The sequence below is a fragment of the Gopherus flavomarginatus genome, chromosome 11 (genome assembly GCF_025201925.1).
Source record: "Gopherus flavomarginatus isolate rGopFla2 chromosome 11, rGopFla2.mat.asm, whole genome shotgun sequence".
NCBI lineage: Eukaryota > Metazoa > Chordata > Testudines > Testudinidae > Gopherus > Gopherus flavomarginatus.
The window spans coordinates 3,885,804-3,903,271 of NC_066627.1; the positions used below are offsets into that span (position 1 = coordinate 3,885,804).

At 67.0% G+C, this 17,468-nt stretch overlaps 1 protein-coding gene, 3 long non-coding RNA genes and 1 other non-coding gene across 59 annotated transcripts; 3 read left to right on the forward strand and 2 right to left on the reverse strand.

The window, feature by feature from the left end:
* Nucleotides 1-320: 320 nt before the first annotated feature.
* LOC127031972 (uncharacterized) lies at nt 321-8,411 on the forward strand. 4 transcript variants are annotated; one of them, XR_007768622.1, is made up of 3 exons: nt 321-414; nt 1,716-2,068; nt 6,749-8,411. It is a non-coding gene; the product is annotated as an uncharacterized LOC127031972 (long non-coding RNA). The 4 variants fall into 4 exon arrangements; XR_007768620.1 differs by having other exon boundaries at nt 1,930-2,068; XR_007768621.1 differs by lacking the exon at nt 321-414 and adding an exon at nt 940-1,006 and having other exon boundaries at nt 1,201-2,068.
* On the forward strand, nt 363-435 carry TRNAR-ACG (transfer RNA arginine (anticodon ACG)). The gene has a single exon. It is a non-coding gene; the product is annotated as a tRNA-Arg (tRNA).
* LOC127031973 (uncharacterized) lies at nt 5,109-6,696 on the reverse strand. Of its 47 annotated transcripts, XR_007768636.1 has the most exons (7): nt 6,541-6,604; nt 6,146-6,273; nt 5,651-5,733; nt 5,568-5,612; nt 5,485-5,522; nt 5,357-5,439; nt 5,109-5,228 (listed from the first exon to the last, which is right to left on the reverse strand). It is a non-coding gene; the product is annotated as an uncharacterized LOC127031973 (long non-coding RNA). The 47 variants fall into 47 exon arrangements; XR_007768668.1 differs by lacking the exons at nt 5,485-5,522; nt 5,568-5,612 and adding an exon at nt 6,385-6,429 and having other exon boundaries at nt 6,146-6,228; nt 6,541-6,618; XR_007768635.1 differs by lacking the exons at nt 5,485-5,522; nt 5,568-5,612 and adding an exon at nt 5,274-5,311.
* Nucleotides 8,412-8,567: 156 nt separating the features above from the next.
* On the reverse strand, nt 8,568-15,204 carry HAUS4 (HAUS augmin like complex subunit 4). Its single transcript, XM_050919049.1, has 10 exons — nt 15,149-15,204; nt 13,750-13,810; nt 13,539-13,681; nt 13,333-13,464; nt 11,595-11,735; nt 11,411-11,507; nt 10,013-10,158; nt 9,810-9,940; nt 8,886-8,954; nt 8,568-8,783 (listed from the first exon to the last, which is right to left on the reverse strand). The coding sequence occupies exons 2-10, from the start codon at nt 13,802-13,804 to the stop codon at nt 8,600-8,602; spliced, it is 1,098 nt and encodes a 365-aa protein (XP_050775006.1). The 5' UTR covers nt 13,805-13,810; nt 15,149-15,204; the 3' UTR covers nt 8,568-8,599.
* LOC127031975 (uncharacterized) lies at nt 10,020-11,378 on the forward strand. 6 transcript variants are annotated; one of them, XR_007768672.1, is made up of 5 exons: nt 10,020-10,118; nt 10,414-10,465; nt 10,561-10,659; nt 10,852-10,899; nt 11,301-11,378. It is a non-coding gene; the product is annotated as an uncharacterized LOC127031975 (long non-coding RNA). The 6 variants fall into 6 exon arrangements; XR_007768674.1 differs by lacking the exon at nt 11,301-11,378 and adding an exon at nt 11,204-11,263; XR_007768675.1 differs by lacking the exon at nt 11,301-11,378 and adding an exon at nt 11,102-11,178.
* Nucleotides 15,205-17,468: the final 2,264 nt, after the last annotated feature.

Below are 17,468 nucleotides of genomic sequence, written 5' to 3' on the forward strand. Positions count from 1 at the left end.
TCGTGATCGTGGCACCAGGAAGGTCCCATTTCCCGTCATGCGGTTCGCGGGCAAGGACTACATTTCCCTGCATGCACAGCGCCAGGCCCAGCGTCCCTTCCAGGACCACATCACCCACCATGCATTGCGCCTGTAAGGTCTGCGGGCTGGCAGGATTCATTCCCCGGCAGGCATTGGGCGCCGTAGTCTCTGTGGGCCGCCCATGCTGCATTCCCGCCATGCTCGGCGCCCTCGGAGGCCAGGCGAGCGCCCGCGCATTGCTTGTGGACTACACTTCCCAGCATGCCCCGCTGCCCATGAAGGCAGAGCGACCTCCCGGCCCCGCTAGGCTATAGGCGCGGCTGCGGGCGGTGCCCCACGTGGGGCCAGTGGCGCAATGGATAACGCGTCTGACTACGGATCAGAAGATTCCAGGTTCGACTCCTGGCTGGCTCGGCTCCGTTTTGGGTCCGCCTTAGCGGCCGCCGGCCCCGCCCCTCGCCTCTCGCTTTTCACTGACAACCGGGGGCGGGGAGGAGCATGGACTCCTGGGTTCGGGGCCCGCCTCGGAGCGGGGTGGGGAGCCCGGACGCCTGGGTTCGGTGCCCACCTCCGAGTGGGGTGGGGAGCCCGGACGCCTGGGTTCGGTGCCCACCTCAGAGCGGGGCGGGGAGCCCGGACGCCTGGGTTCTGTGCCCACCCGAGGTCAGCGTGGGGGTTGGGGCAGGGAGCCCGGACGCCTGGGTTCGGTGCCCACCTCAGAGCGGGGTGGGGAGCCCGGACGCCTGGGTTCTGTGCCCACCCGAGGTCAGCGTGGGGGTTGGGGCAGGGAGCCCGGACGCCTGGGTTCTGTGCCCACCTGAGGTCAGCGTGGGGGTTGGGGCAGGGAGCCTGGACTCCTGGGTTCTGTGCCCACCTCAGAGCAGGGCGGGAAGCCCGGACTTCTGGGTTCGGTGCCCACCCCAGAGGTCGGCGAGGGGGTTGGGGCAGGGAGCCTGGACTCCTGGGTTCGGTGCCCACCCCAAAGGTCAGCGTGGGGGTTGGGGCAGGGAGCCTGGACTCCTGGGTTCGGTGCCCACCTCCAAGTGGGGTGGGGAGCCCGGACGCCTGGGTTCGGTGCCCACCTCAGAGCGGGGTGGGGAGCCTGGACTCCTGGGTTCTGTGCCCACCTCAGAGCGGGGCGGGGAGCCTGGACGCCTGGGTTCTGTGCCCACCCCAGAGGTCGGCGAGGGGGTTGGGGCAGGGAGCCCGGACTCCTGGGTTCTGTGCCCAGCCCTCGGGGTGGGGGGAGTTGTGACATCATGAGTCTGATCTAATATCTGCTTGAAAGCTGACAGGGCCAGACAGAGTGAACTGCCTGCCAGCCTGCCCTGCCCCGGGGGAACCGCTGGAAATGCAGCGGGCGAGGGATCCCAGGGTGGGGGGCTGCTCAGGGCTTGGGATGGCAGCAAACAAGGCTTGGCCATCGCTAGAGCTTTGCTCCAAAGATCAAACCAGGAATCTTACCATTTCTGGTGACACGTGAGGGAAACGGGGTTAGTGTCTCTGTGTCTCTGGGCTGGTCGTGGTGACCCGTGTCTGGACGGTTTAATGGCTGAATGACCCTGGGCTAATTGCCGGGCTGGCTGGGAGAAGGAGAGTTCAGCCGATTGTTTTCTCAGGCCAAAAGGCTGCTGGAAATGTATGAAAACCCCGGGCCCGAGCCTGCTTCATCTCCAATCTGCTTTGGGTTTCAGGAGGGGAAAGCTGAGCCCCAAGGATTGAGGTCCCCAGTCGCTGACTGGAGCCCCCCTGAATATGGACATGGGACTAGACCCTCTGGGCTGTTCCTAAAGGGACTTTTGGCAGCTACAAGCTCCTCTCTGCTGTGTCTGAGCCTCAGGAACTGAATTCCCGTCTGTCTGTAGATTGCTTTGTAACCAGCACTCCCTGGCTTTTCTCGTGTAACAGAGAACCGGCTCTAAGGGTGGGTTTGGGTCAGAACGAAGTTAGAACTGGACCTGGCTGTGTGGCTGATCCTTCGGGGCTGGAAGAACCTTCTGTTCTACGACAAGAGAAGATTTTCAGGAATCACCATACGTGAGTGTGTGTGGCCGGAGGCCTGAGGCTGGGCACTGGAAGGGAAGTGCGGGCTCTGGACTCTGGGAACCAGGGAGGTGCTGTAGCTGTTCTGGGCTGGCTGGGAAATCTAAGGATTGGCAGATCCACCAGCATCTGGGGTTTGTCTGCCCCAGTCTGTTTGCCGTTCCCCCTAATCGAGTGACCTCAGCTGGCTCCCACAGGCAGCACCACAGGAGTAGGGCCATAAGAAGGGCTGTAACGGGCCAACGGACCAGTCCAATTATCCCATGATCCACCCAGCGCCGGAGGCCGCGTCCCTGACCAGCTTGGCCAATAGCCGTCGCTGGACCCGGCCTCCAGGAATGTGGCTCGTTGTGTGTCAAACCCCCTTCCACTTCTGGCCTCAGCCCATCCCCTGGCAGTGAGTTCCAAGGGTTAACGGAAATCCTGCCTGCTGGAAACCTGCTGCATCTTCCTGACCCCCGGCTCGGGTGCCCCCATCCCTGTCTCCGGCCCAGCCAGGAGTTTACAGCCCTGTGCCGTGGCCCCGCGGTCGCCCCTGCTCCCCACTGAGCAGGCCCAGGCTTTGCCGGCTCTCCCGCAGCCTGGCTCTGGCCTTTCTCCCAGTGCCTTGGAGCTCGGGGGTGGCTCTGCGTGCGGGGTGCCAGGGGTGGGCACTGGGTGCCCAGGGACCTCGGGCTCTCTCCTAACGGCCGGGAGCTTTCCCGAGGGCGGCTGTGCGGCGAGCGGCTCTTTGCCAGGAACGAGAGCTCTCGCAGGCACTTCTCCACGCTGAATGTCCTCGCCCACCTGCTGTGGTGCCAGCCCAGCTCGGAGACCCCTGGGACCTGGGCTGGACTAGCCTGGGGAATTCTGTGCACCTCCCCCGGGAACCCGCTATTTACCCCTCTCTGCCCCAAACCCCCCTTTGGGCCTGGCTGCTCCCTAGCCCCTGGCCCAGGAGAGCCCTGCCACGCTCACTGGGCTAGGAGCCCTTAGGGAGAGAGCTTGGCACACGGATCCATGGGGCAGATTTCCCCTCCTGCAGCCCATGGGGCCCAGCTCGGCAGCCAATCCTGCGGGTCTGGCACTGCCAGGATGCCCCTCTGCAGAAACGGGCATCACAGGGGAGAGTTTGCTAGAGCAAGCGGGGCGGGACTCCTGGGTTCTGCACCAGCTCAGAGAGGGGCATGGAGGGGCTGGCTGCAGGACTCCTGGGTTCTGAGCTGTCTTGGGCAGGGTGCGGGGGCAGGACTCCTGGTTTCTGGGCTGTCTCGGGCGGGGTGCAGGGGCCCGGGGGCAGGACTCCTGGGTTCTGGGCTGTCCCGGGTGGGGTGCGGGGGCACAGGGGCAGGACTCCTGGGTTCTGGGCTGTCTCGGGGCGCGGTGCGGGGGCCCGGGGACAGGACTCCTGGGTTCTGGGCTGTCTCGTGCGGGGGCACGGGGGCAGGACTCCTGGGCTCTGGGGTGTCTCGGGCGGGGTGCGGGGGCACGGGGGCAGGACTCCTGGTTTCTGGGCTGTCTCGGGCGGGGTGCGGGGGCCCGGGGGCAGGACTCCTGGGTTCTGGGCTGTCTTGGGCAGGGTGCGGGGGCAGGACTCCTGGTTTCTGGGCTGTCTCGGGCGGGGTGCAGGGGCCCGGGGGCAGGACTCCTGGGTTCTGGGCTGTCCCGGGTGGGGTGCGGGGGCACGGGGGCAGGACTCCTGGGTTCTGGGCTGTCTCGGGGCGGGGGGCGGGAGCCCAGGGGCAGGACTCCTGGGTTCTGGGCTGTCTCGGGGCGGGGGGCGGGAGCCCGGGAGCAGGACTCCTGGGTTCTGGGCTATCTCAGGGCAGGGGAATGGGGGCAGGACTCCTGGGTTCTGGGCTGTCTCGGGGCGGGGTGCGGGGGCAGGACTCCTGGGTTCTGGGCTGTCTCGGTGCGGGGGCCCGGGGGCAGGACTCCTGGATTCTGGGTTGTCTCGGGGCGGGGTTCAGGGGCACGGGGGCAGGACTCCTGGGTTCTGGGCTTTCTCGGGGCGGGGTGCGGGGGCCCAGGGGCAGGACTCCTGGGTTCTGGGCTGTCTTGGGGCGGGGTGCAGGGGCATAATTCCTGGGTTCTGGGCTGTCTCGGGGCGGGGTGCGGGGGCCCAGGGGAAGGACTCCTGGATTCTGCGCCAGCTCGGAGAGGGGCATGGAGGGGCTGGCTGCTGGACTCCTGGGTTCTGGGCTGTCTCGGGGTGGGGTGTGGGGGCACGGGGGCAGGACTCCTGGGTTCTGGGCTGTTTCGGGGTAGGGTACGGGGGCACGGGGGCAGGACTCCTGGGTTCTGGGCTGTCTCGGGGTGGGGTGCGGGGGCACGGGGGCAGGACTCCTGGGTTCTGGGCTGTCTCGGGCGGGGTGCGGGGGCCCGGGGGGCAGGACTCCTGGGCTCTGGGCTGTCTCGGGCGGGGTGCGGGGGCCCGGGGGGCAGGACTCCTGGGTTCTGGGCTGTCTCGGGCGGGGTGCGGGGGCACGGGGGCAGGACTCCTGGGTTCTGGGCTGTCTCGGGCGGGGTGCGGGGGCACGGGGGCAGGACTCCTGGGTTCTGGGCTGTCTCGGGCGGGGTGCGGGGGCCCGGGGGGCAGGACTCCTGGGTTCTGGGTTGTCTCGGGCGGGGTGCGGGGGCACGGGGGCAGGACTCCTGGGTTCTGGGCTGTCTCGGGCGGGGTGCGGGGGCACGGGGGCAGGACTCCTGGGTTCTGGGCTGTCTCGGGCGGGGTGCGGGGGCACGGGGGCAGGACTCCTGGGTTCTGGGCTGTCTCGGGCGGGGTGCGGGGGCACGGGGGCAGGACTCCTGGGTTCTGGGCTGTCTCGGGTGGGGTGCGGGGGCATGGGGGCAGGACTCCTGGGTTCTGGGCTGTCTCGGGTGGGGTGCGGGGGCAGGACTCCTGGGTTCTGGGCTGTCTCGGGTGGGGTGCGGGGGCAGGACTCCTGGGTTCTGGGCTGTCGCGGGGTGGGGTGCGGGGGCAGGACTCCTGGGTTCTGGGCTGTCTCGGGCGGGGTGCAGGGGCATAGGGGCAGGACTCCTGGGTTCTGGGCTGTCTTGGGGCAGGGGCAGGACTCCTGGGTTCTGGGCTGGCTTGGTGTAGAAGTGAAATGAAATTGTTTTTAATTGTTCACTTTATTAATGTACCTTCTGTTCACCATCCACTACACTTGTCTACACTGTACCTTCTGTTCACTGTTCACCATCCAGTACACTTGTCTACACTGTACCTTCTGTTCACCATCCACTACACTTGTCTACACTGTACCTTCTGTTCACTATTCACCATCCACTGCACTTGTCTACACTGTACCTTCTGTTCACTGTTCACTATCCACTACACTTGTCTACACTGTACCTTCTGTTCACCATCCACTACACTTGTCTACACTGTACCTTCTGTTCACTATTCACCATCCACTACACTTGTCTACACTGTACCTTCTGTTCACCATCCACTACACTTGTCTACACTGTACCTTCTGTTCACTATTCACCATCCACTGCACTTGTCTACACTGTACCTTCTGTTCACTGTTCACTATCCACTACACTTGTCTACACTGTACCTTCTGTTCACCATCCACTACACTTCTCTACACTGTACCTTCTGTTCACCATCCACTACACTTGTCTACACTGTACCTTCTGTTCACTGTTCACCATTCACTACACTTGTCTACACTGTACCTTCTGTTCACCATCCACTACACTTGTCTACACTGTACCTTCTGTTCACCGTTCACCATCCACTACACTTGTCTACACTGTACCTTCTGTTCACCATCCACACTTGTCTACACTGTACCTTCCGTTCACTGTTCACCATCCACTACACTTGTCTACACTATACCTTCTGTTCACTGTTCACCATCCAGTACACTTGTCTACACTGTACCTTCTGTTCACCATCCAGTACACTTGTCTACACTGTACCTTCTGTTCACTGTTCACCATCCGCTACACTTGTCTACACTGTACCTTCTGTTCACCATCCACTACACTTCTCTACACTGTACCTTCTGTTCACTGTTCACCATCCACTACACTTCTCTACACTGTACCTTCTGTTCACCATCCACTACACTTGTCTACACTGTACCTTCTGTTCACTGTTCACCATTCACTACACTTGTCTACACTGTACCTTCTGTTCACCATCCACTACACTTGTCTACACTGTACCTTCTGTTCACCGTTCACCATCCACTACACTTGTCTACACTGTACCTTCTGTTCACCATCCAGTACACTTGTCTACACTGTACCTTCTGTTCACCATCCACACTTGTCTACACTGTACCTTCTGTTCACCATCCACTACACTTGTCTACACTATACCTTCTGTTCACTGTTCACCATCCAGTACACTTGTCTACACTGTACCTTCTGTTCACCATCCAGTACACTTGTCTACACTGTACCTTCTGTTCACCATCCACACTTGTCTACACTGTACCTTCTGTTCACCATCCACTACACTTGTCTACACTATACCTTCTGTTCACTGTTCACCATCCAGTACACTTGTCTACACTGTACCTTCTGTTCACTGTTCACCATCCGCTACACTTGTCTACACTGTACCTTCTGTTCACTGTTTGCCATATTGGCATTCAAGCCCCATTTTAAAACGCTCACTCCATTTTGTAAGTTTCCTCCAACCTTCATTTTTGCAAACCCTGCTGTAATCTTATTAGTTTAGCTGTGTGACTGAGGTGTGGATGGATGATGGACTCAACCTCCAGCCCCAGCCTGTCCTGATGAAATCGAGTTCAAACCCCACCGGCTGAAGATGCAGACAAGAGCCCTAACGAAGTAAGAAGTGTCCACCCTAAACAGAAAAGGTGCAATAGAAGGAAGATCAAAGCCAGGTCCCAGGCTGAGTCGCCTGCCACTGCTGGGTGATCGATCACTGAACCCAGAGGCAGTGACCCAGCGCCCTGTAGACTCTGGATTCAAAGTAAAGCCTATGTCAGCAGTCAGGAGGAGCGCTGCCCTGCCCTCTGGTGGGGAATTGGAGAGAGTGTGGAACGAATTTCAAGAATTTGCATTGGCCTCCACCCCCCCACTTAAGCCCACAGCAGCTCGGGCTGGGTGGGATGCTTTCTGACAGAAAGGACTCAAGCTCAGTTGGGTGGTACTTGCTAAACATGGGACATGGGTTCCAAAACCCCATGAGGGGAGAGAGGCTGGGGACTGGTGTGTGTGCCTGATGGGATGGGCCCCTTTTGAGGGCCTGGAACGCCAATTGCACGTCGTCCTGTCTCCACTGTTAAAGAGCAGAACTAATTTGGATTCCAAAGGAGTCCGTCTAGAGACTGCTGGGCTGAATTCCTGTTGGGCCAATGGTGCACCGGCACCGGGGCTCCCCTCCTAAGAGCTGAACTCACTGAAAGAGCTGAGCTGAGATCACGGCGTGCTGTGCTAACGAGTGGGGGAGCCTGCAGCCCTATCGTGCTGTGCTAACGAGCGGGGGAGCCTGCAGACCCATCCCTAAGCGGCTGGCAGAGGGGAGCGGAGCAGTTTGCAGCGTGTTGGAGCAGCCCATGGAGCAGTGAGCGGAGTGAAGCAGTTTGCAGGGACAGCTGGAGGAGCGGCACAGCTGGTGTGGTGGAGCTGGTCGTGGTGAAGGCTGCAGCAGAACTCCACGGAGGCAGAGCAGTTGGCCCTGGCCCACGTAAGGTGCCCCTTAACACCCCGTGTGGACTCCCTCCCCCCCACCCTTTCCACCCAGGTTGGGGGGGGGGTAAAACTCTGCAGATAAACTCTTGAATTCTGGGGTGGCACTGACCAGAGACTTTTGGGTTGTTGGACTTTGGGGTGATTGGACTTAAGGCCCTAAGGGGAAAAGGACATTGCCAGACGTACCTGGGAGTGGGGGTTTTATTTTTGTTTGTTTGTGTTATAATCCTGTTTGTGGTGTTTCTCCAGTGGGATGCCACATTGTTTCCCTCCTTTATTAAAGGGTTTTGCTACACTCAGACTCCCTGCTTGCGAGAGGGGAAGTATTGCCTCCTAGAGGCGCCCGGCGGGGTGGTATGTGAGTGTCCCAGGTCACTGGGTGGGGGCTCGAGCCGGTTATGCATTGTGTTATTGAAACGGACCTCTGGATACTGAACCCGGCCCTTGTTGCTGCCAATTCAGAGGGGCAGACGGGTTACACGTACAAAAAGGATGGGTGAGATGGGAGAGTTTGGAGGGTAACATTCTGCTGCCAACATGGCAGGACACGGGTGCAGGCCCAACAGAGACCCAGCTCGTCCTCGTGCCCGGCCACAAGCTACGAACCCAAGCTGCAACATGGCGCACGGGTGCGTGTGTATTAAGATATTAGTTATTGGTCATAAATCAGATTATCATCATAATCAATGTGGCATCTTTGTCTTGGCCTCTGCAAAGATCCTGTGTAGTTTTGTCTGTACAACATTGGGGAGAGTCAGGGGGGCACAGGGAGCTGGGGGCAGGACTCCTGGGTTCTGGGCTGGCACGGGGGCAGGAAGGATGACAGGTGCACCAAGCCAGAGAATCCAGCGCTATGTTTATTTGCCCCCCGTCAGTGGCAGCCCTTGTTGAATTCGTGCAGGGCCCAGCGTTTGTTCTCAATGCCCCCGCACAGCCGGGTGTACTCCTGCACCAGCCCCTCGAACTCGGGGCCCAGGCTCTCGTAGGTGGCCAGGATCTTCTGCGCCGTGGCCAGCTCCTGCTCCTGCTGCTGCACGGCTCCCTGCAGGCCGGCCCTGGGGAGAGGAGCGGGAGTGAGCCCCGCGGGCGGGCCCTGGGGAGCAGGGGTGAATGCCAGCCAGGGCCCCCGCCCGCCGCCCTCCCCGACCCCCCCGTACCTGATGGCCCGATGCACCTCCACCCTCTCTGGCGAGTAGGTGTCCAAGAGCACGCTCAGCTCCTCCAGCCTGCGGGAGACAGCGAGCCCTGAGCCACCCCACAACTGACCCCCAGCTCCTTCAGGGCCACTGGGGCTGGGCAAGTCACCATCGAGCCGCAGCCCCTGAGCCAGCCCCAGCCCCAGCCCCCCCGTCGGCGCCAAGGCCCCCCCAATGAGCCCCGGCCCCCCACCCCCCATCAGCGCCAAGCGCCCCCCATGAGCTCCAGCCCCAGCCCCCCCCAGCAACGAGCCCCTCCCCCAATGAGCTCCAGCCCCTGCCCCCCCCATCAGCGCCGAGCGCCCCCCCCCATGAGCTCCGGCCCTAGCCCCCCCACTCAGCGCCTAGCTTCTTCCCCCGATGAGCTCCAGCCCCAGCCCCCCCACTCAGCACCGAGCCCCTCCCCCCGATGAGCTCCGGCCCCAGCCCCCCCACTCAGCACCGAGCCCCTCCCCCCGGATGAGCTCCGGCTCCCCCATCAGCACCAAGCGCCCCCCGATGAGCTCCGGCCCCAGCACCCCCGTCAGCACTGAGCGCCCCCCCCGATGAGCTCCGGCCCCGGCCCCCCCGCCCGATGAGCTCGGGCCCCGGTTCCCCTGTGAGCGCCGAGCACCCCCCCGATGAGCTCCGGCCCCGGCCCCCCCGTCAGTGCCGAGAGGCCCCCCCCGTCAGTGCCGAGCGCCCCTCCGTCGAGCTCCGGCCCCGGCCCCCCCGTCAGCGCCAAGAGCCCCCCCCCCGATGAGCTCCGGCCCCCCCGTCAGCGCCGAGAGGCCCCTCCGTCAGCGCTGAACGCCCCCCCCCCGATGAGCTCCGGCCCTGGCCCCCCTGTCAGTGCCCAGCGCCCCTCCCGAGGAGCTCTGGCCCCCCCCCGCCCCATGTGCTCACCGGATCTTGAGGAACATGGCGCTGCACTTCACCTCCAGGTAGTGGGTGTTGAGCCGGTCCAGCTGGGCCTGTCCCCCGAGCCGGTGCTCCTGGGCCAGGCGCCGCAGCAGGGCCAGGCACCGCAGGAGAACCTGGGGGAGACAGGCGGTGAGAGGGGGCGGGCCCCGGCCGAGCCCCCCCTGCCCCGCCCGCCCGGCCCATACCTGGGGGTACACAGCTCGCTGCCTCTCCAACAGCCCCATCAGCTCCCGGTGCCGGCTCCGGGCTGCCTGCAGGCGCCACTGCTCCGCTGCCAGTCCCTCCGCCAGCGTCCAGAGCATGGCACCACGCGCCGTCTCCCCCGCACTGTCTGGGGGCACAGGGGTCAGAGCAGACGCCCCCTCACCCCCCTGCCAGTCCCTGCGCCAGGGCCAGAGCATGGCACAGCGCCGTCTCCCCCGCGCTGTCTGGGGGCACAGGGGTCAGAGCAGACACCCCCTCAGCCCCCTGCCAGTCCCTGCGCCAGGGCCAGAGCATGGCACCACGCGCCGTCTCCCCCGCACTGTCTGGGGGCACAGGGGTCAGAGCCGACACCCCCTCACCCCCCTGCCAGTCCCTGCGCCAGGGCCAGAGCATGGCACCGCGCGCCGTCTCCCCCGCGCTGTCTGGGGGCACGGGTCAGAGCCAACACCCCCTCAGCCCCCTGCCAGTCCCTGCGCCAGGACCAGAGCATGGCACAGCGCCGTCTCCCCCGCGCTGTCTGGGGGCACAGGGGTCAGAGCCGACACCCCCTCACCCCCCTGCCAGTCCCTGCGCCAGGGCCAGAGCATGGCACCGCGCGCCGTCTCCCCCGCGCTGTCTGGGGGCACGGGTCAGAGCCAACACCCCCTCAGCCCCCTGCCAGTCCCTGCACCAGGACCAGAGCATGGCACAGCGCCGTCTCCCCCGCGCTGTCTGGGGACACAGGGGTCAGAGCCGACACCCCCTCAGCCCCCTGCCAGTCCCTGCGCCAGGGCCAGAGCATGGCACAGCGCCGTCTCCCCCGCGCTGTCTGGGGACACAGGGGTCAGAGCCGACACCCCCTCACCCCCCTGCCAGTCCCTGCACCAGCGTCCAGAGCATGGCACCACGCGCCGTCTCCCCCGCACTGTCTGGGGGCACAGGGGTCAGAGCCGACACCCCCTCATCCCCACCCCCCTGCCAGTCCCTGCGCCAGGGCCAGAGCATGGCACAGCGCCGTCTCCCCCGCGCTGTCTGGGGGCACAGGGGTCAGAGCCGACACCCCCTCAGCCCCCTGCCAGTCCCTGCGCCAGGGCCAGAGCATGGCACAGCGCCATCTCCCCCGCGCTGTCTGGGGCACAGGGGTCAGAGCCGACACCCCCTCATCCCCACCCCCCTGCCAGTCCCTGCGCCAGGGCCAGAGCATGGCACAGCGCCGTCTCCCCCGCGCTGTCTGGGGGCACAGGGGTCAGAGCCAACACCCCCTCAGCCCCCTGCCAGTCCCTGCGCCAGGACCAGAGCATGGCACAGCGCCGTCTCCCCCGCGCTGTCTGGGGCACAGGGGTCAGAGCCGACACCCCCTCCACTCCCACCCCCCTGCTCTCCGGCCCCCAGCCACTCACCGCTGTCGGGCCGGTGGTAGCTCAGCAGGGCCAGCCCCTTGCGCCGCAGCCGCTCCTCGATCTCCTGGGGGAGGTGCTGCTGCAGCAGCGCCAGGTCCTGCATGGGTGGGGGCCAGACAGAGAGAGGGCTCAGCGCCCGGATGCCGGGGTCCCTCCCGCTCCCTGTCCATGGGGGCTGGGTTACCTGGCTCGGGGGCAGCAGCTCCCGCAGGTCAGGGGCCCCCAGGCCCAGCAGGGGAGGACGGTCACCATGCAGGGAAGGACCCGGCTCCAGGATGCGGCTCAGCTCCCCCAGCAGCAGCCGCTGTTCCAGGGTCTCCAGGAACTGTGGGGAAAGAAACGGGGGTCAGAGAATGTGGGGCCACCACTGCCCTGTCCCCCAAACGCTGTCCACCCCCAGCTAACCCCTCGCCCACCCCATGACCCCAGATCTTCCCCATGCCTCTAGTCCCCATGGACGTCCCTACCCCCTTTGCCTTCTCTCCAGCCCTCTGCCCCCAAACCTCTCCCCCTTCCCCCGAGCCCCCCAAGCCCCTCTCCCCTCCCTAACCCCGCACCCTGTCCCCAGAGCCCCCAAACCCCTCCCCCTTCCCCCGAGCCCCCCAAGGCCCTCTCCCCTCCCTAACCCCACGCCCTGTCCCCAGAGCCCCCCAAGCCCCCCTCCCCTCCCTAACTCCGCACCCTGTACCCAGAGCCCCCCAAGCCCCTCCCCCTTCCCCCGAGCCCCCAAGCCCCTCTCCCCTTCCTAACCCCGCACCCTGTCCCCAGAGCCCCCCAAACCCCTCCCCCTAGCCCCCCAAACCCCTCTCCCCTCCCTAACACCGCACCCTGTCCCCAGAGGCCCCCAAACCCCTCCCCCTTCCTAACCCCGCGCCCTGTCCCCAGAGCCCCCCAAACCCCTCCCCCTGAGCCCCCCAAGCCCCTCTCCCCTCCCTAACCCCGCGCCCTGTCCCCAGAGCCCCCCAAACCCCTCCTCCTTCCCCAAGCCCCTCTCCCCTCCCTAACCCCGCGCCCTGTCCCCAGAGCCCCCCAAACCCCTCCCCCTTCCCCCAAGCCCCCCAAACCCCTCTCCCCTCCCTAACCCCGCACCCTGTCCCCAGAGCCCCCCAAGCCCCTCTCCCCTCCCTAACCCCGCGCCCTGTCCCCAGAGCCCCCCAAACCCCTCCCCCTTCCCCAAGCCCCTCTCCGCTCCCTAACCCCGCGCCCTGTCCCCAGAGCCCCCCAAGCCCCTCTCCCCTCCCTAACCCCGCGCCCTGTCCCCAGAGCCCCCCAAACCCCTCCCCCTTCCCCAAGCCCCTCTCCGCTCCCTAACCCTGCGCCCTGTCCCCAGAGCCCCCCAAACCCCTCCCCCTTCCCCCGAGCCCTCCAAACCCCTCTCCCCTCCCTAACCCCGCACCCTCTCCCCAGAGCCCCCAAACCCCTCTCCCCTCCCTTACCCCGTGCCCTCTCCCCAGAGCCCCCCAAACCCCTCCCCTGAGCCCCAATCCCTCCCCATCCCGAGCTCCCCCTAAACCCTTCCCCCTCTCTCCAATCCCTCCCTCCCCGAGCCCCAAACCTCTCCCGCTCAGCAATCCCTCCTTCCCCTGAGCCCCCAAACCCCTCCCACTCCCCAATCCCTCTCTCCCCCTTCCCCTGAGCCCCCCAAACCCTTCCTCCTTTCCCCAATCCCTTCCCCAGCCCCTGAGCCCCCAACCTCTCCCTCTCCTCAATTCCTCCCTCCCCCTGAGCCCCACAAACCCCACCCACTCTCTCCAATCCCTCCCTCCCCTGAGCCCCCAACCTCTCCCGCTCTCTGCAATTCCTCCCTCCCCTTGAGCCCCCAAGTCCCTCCCTCATGTCCCCCCTTCCCGAGCCCAAATCCCAGCCCAGCCCCCAAGCCCTGCCCTACTGTCTCTGTGCTCGCCCATTCCCTCCAAACTCACCTTCCTGTGCTCCAGGGCAGGGCTGGCATCCCCCCTGCCAGCCCTCTGCTCTATCAGCGCCTCCTGCAGGAGCCGGTGCAGGGCCTCCCAGCGCAGCCAGGCCGCCCGACGCAGCTGCAGCTCCTTCCCCACCTGCAGGGGGTGAGAAGGGGGTGAGCAGGGTGCAGCAGGGCAGCCACCCTCCCTCGGGGCATCCCCACACGTACCTGCCCCAGCTGGCGGGCCAGGGGGGTGCTGAGCCCACTGGGGTCCAGATAGGGGGTCAGGCCAAGCAGCAGGTTGGCCAAGCCAGGATGGGCACTCGCATCCTCCTCCGTCAACTGGCACAGGGGCAGGTGGGCACCGGCAGCTGTGGGGAGACACAGTGAGGGGGAGCGAGGGGCACCCCCCGCCCAGCCTCACTCCTCCTCCACTTACCTGGTCCCAGCAGCTCCATGCCCATGTCTCCCAGCGCCGTGGTCGGGGCAGCCATCACCCGCTGCAAGAGACGCGAGGGTTCAGCGGGGCCCCATGCCGGCCCGTCCTGGGTGTCCCCGGATGCACTAGTCAGACGGGGGCGCCCAGCCTATGCCAACCTGGGCCCTCACCGAACCAGGCAGCACCTGCGGGGCCGCACGGGGCGCCCCACATCCAGGGGTGGGGGTGCCCCATGCCCAGCTCTCACTGCTGAGGTGTAGCACCCGGGCAAGCCTGTCTGGGGCAGCAACCCGCCCCCCCCCCGGCTAGCGTCCCTCCCCCAGGCCATCCAGACTCCTCCGCCGGGCATCGCCCCTCCCCCAGCCCTTCCAGGCCCCTCCCCCGGGCCTCACCCCTCCCCCAGCCCTTCCAGGCCCCTCCCCCGGGCATCGCCCCTCCCCCAGCCCTTCCAGGCCCCTCCCCCGGGCATCGCCCCTCCCCCAGCCCTTCCAGGCCCCTCCCCCGGGCACTGCCCCTCCCCCAGCCCTTCCAGGCCCCTCCCCCGGGCCTCGCCCCTCCCCCAGCTCTTCCAGGCCCCTCCCCCGGGCCTCGCCCCTCCCCCAGCCCTTCCAGGCCCCTCCCCCGGGCCTCGCCCCTCCCCCAGCCCTTCCAGGCCCCTCCCCCGGGCATCGCCCCTCCCCCAGCCCTTCCAGGCCCCTCCCCCGGGCACTGCCCCTCCCCCAGCCCTTCCAGGCCTCTCCCCCGGGCATCGCCCCCCCCCCAGCCCTTCCAGGCCTCTCCCCCGGGCATCGCCCCCCCCCCAGCCCTTCCAGGCCCCTCCCCTGGGCCTCGCCCCTCCCCCAGCCCTTCCAGGCCCCTCCCCCGGGCATCGCCCCTCCCCCAGCCCTTCCAGGCCCCTCCCCCGGGCATCGCCCCTCCCCCAGCCCTTCCAGGCCCCTCCCCCGGGCCTCGCCCCTCCCCCAGCCCTTCCAGGCCCCTCCCCCGGGCCTCGCCCCTCCCCCAGCCCTTCCAGGCCCCTCCCCCGGGCCTCGCCCCTCCCCCAGCCCTTCCAGGCCCCTCCCCCGGGCCTCGCCCCTCCCCCAGCCCTTCCAGGCCCCTCCCCCGGGCGTTCCCCCGCCCCCAGCCCTTCCAGGCCCCTCCCCCGGGCCTCGCCCCTCCCCCAGCCCCTTCCAGGCCCCTCCCCCGGGCCTCGCCCCTCCCCCAGCCCCTTCCAGGCCCCTCCCCCGGGCGCTCCCCCGCCCCCTCTCGCTCCCCGCTGGCGGGGTCGGACCGCGGGGGGAACAGGCCGCAGGGGCGGCTCCAGGCACCAGCAGGCCAAGCGCCGCCCGCGGAGGGTCCCCTGGTCCCGCCGAGCCCGGGCGCCGGGGGGGACTCACCCCTCAAGAGGGGCCGCGGTTACGTCACGATGCGGCCTCGGTTCCCGCCTTTTCTCCTGCCCTCGCTGTGCCCTGGGGCGCGCGGGGGCGGGTTCCGCGGGGTGAGCGCGCGGAGAAATCCGGGAGGGCGGGGCTGGGACCCGGGAGCCAATGGGAGCGCCGGGGGCGGGGCTCGGAGGGGCGGGCGAGGGGATGAGGCGCTGAGCGGGCGGGGGAACAGCACAGGGAGGGGCTGGGAAGATGGAGCAGGGCAGGGAGGGGCTGATGGAGCAGGGCAGGGGCTGAGGGGGCGGGGGAACAGCACAGGGGGGGGCTGGGAAGATGGAGCAGGGCAGGGAGGGGCTGATGGAGCAGGGCAGGGAAGGGGCTGAGGGGGCGGGGGAACAGCACAGGGAGGGGCTGGGAAGATGGAGCAGGGCAGGGAGGGGCTGATGGAGCAGGGCAGGGGCTGAGGGGGCGGGGGAACAGCACAGGGGGGGGGCTGGGAAGATGGAGCAGGGCAGGGAGGGGCTGATGGAGCAGGGCAGGGAAGGGGCTGAGGGGGCGGGGGAACAGCACAGGGAGGGGCTGGGAAGATGGAGCAGGGCAGGGAGGGGCTGATGGAGCAGGGCAGGGAGGGGCTGAGGGGGTGGGGGAACAGCACAGGGAGGGGCGGGGAAGATGGAGCAGGGCAGGGAGGGGCTGATGGAGCAGGGCAGGGAGGGGCTGAGGGGGTGGGGGAACAGCACAGGGAGGGGCTGGGAAGATGGAGCAGGGCAGGGAGGGGCTGATGGAGCAGGGCAGGGAGGGGCTGAGAGGGCGGGGGAACAGCACAGGGAGGGGCTGGGAAGATGGAGCAGGGCAGGGAGGGGCTGATGGAGCAGGGCAGGGGCTGAGGGGGCGGGGGAACAGCACAGGGGGGGGCTGGGAAGATGGAGCAGGGCAGGGAGGGGCTGATGGAGCAGGGCAGGGAAGGGGCTGAGGGGGCGGGGGAACAGCACAGGGAGGGGCTGGGAAGATGGAGCGGGGCAGGGAGGGGCTGATGGAGCAGGGCAGGGAGGGGCTGAGGGGGTGGGGGAACAGCACAGGGAGGGGCTGGGAAGATGGAGCAGGGCAGGGAGGGGCTGATGGAGCAGGGCAGGGAGGGGCTGAGGGGGCGGGGGAACAGCACAGGGAGGGGCTGGGAAGATGGAGCAGGGCAGGGAGGGGCTGATGGAGCAGGGCAGGGGCTGAGGGGGTGGGGGAACAGCACAGGGGGGGGCTGGGAAGATGGAGCAGGGCAGGGAGGGGCTGATGGAGCAGGGCAGGGAGGGGCTGAGGGGGCGGGGGAACAGCACAGGGAGGGGCTGGGAAGATGGAGCAGGGCAGGGAGGGGCTGATGGAGCAGGGCAGGGGCTGAGGGGGCGGGGGAACAGCACAGGGAGGGGCTGGGAAGATGGAGCAGGGCAGGGAGGGGCTGATGGAGCAGGGCAGGGAAGGGGCTGAGGGGGCGGGGGAACAGCACAGGGAGGGGCTGGGAAGATGGAGCAGGGCAGGGAGGGGCTGATGGAGCAGGGCAGGGAGGGGCTGAGGGGGTGGGGGAACAGCACAGGGAGGGGCTGGGAAGATGGAGCAGGGCAGGGAGGGGCTGATGGAGCAGGGCAGGGAGGGGCTGAGGGGGTGGGGGAACAGCACAGGGAGGGGCTGGGAAGATGGAGCAGGGCAGGGAGGGGCTGATGGAGCAGGGCAGGGAGGGGCTGAGAGGGCGGGGGAACAGCACAGGGAGGGGCTGGGAAGATGGAGCAGGGCAGGGAGGGGCTGATGGAGCAGGGCAGGGGCTGAGGGGGCGGGGGAACAGCACAGGGAGGGGCTGGGAAGATGGAGCAGGGCAGGGAGGGGCTGATGGAGCAGGGCAGGGAAGGGGCTGAGGGGGCGGGGGAACAGCACAGGGAGGGGCTGGGAAGATGGAGCGGGGCAGGGAGGGGCTGATGGAGCAGGGCAGGGAGGGGCTGAGGGGGTGGGGGAACAGCACAGGGAGGGGCTGGGAAGATGGAGCAGGGCAGGGAGGGGCTGATGGAGCAGGGCAGGGAGGGGCTGAGAGGGCGGGGGAACAGCACAGGGAGGGGCTGGGAAGATGGAGCAGGGCAGGGAGGGGCTGATGGAGCAGGGCAGGGGCTGAGGGGGCGGGGGAACAGCACGGGGGGGGCTGGGAAGATGGAGCAGGGCAGGGAGGGGCTGATGGAGCAGGGCAGGGAAGGGGCTGAGGGGGCGGGGGAACAGCACAGGGAGGGGCTGGGAAGATGGAGCGGGGCAGGAGCTGAGGGGGCGGGGGAACAGCACAGGGAGGGGCTGGGAAGATGGAGCGGGGCAGGGAAGGAGCTGAGG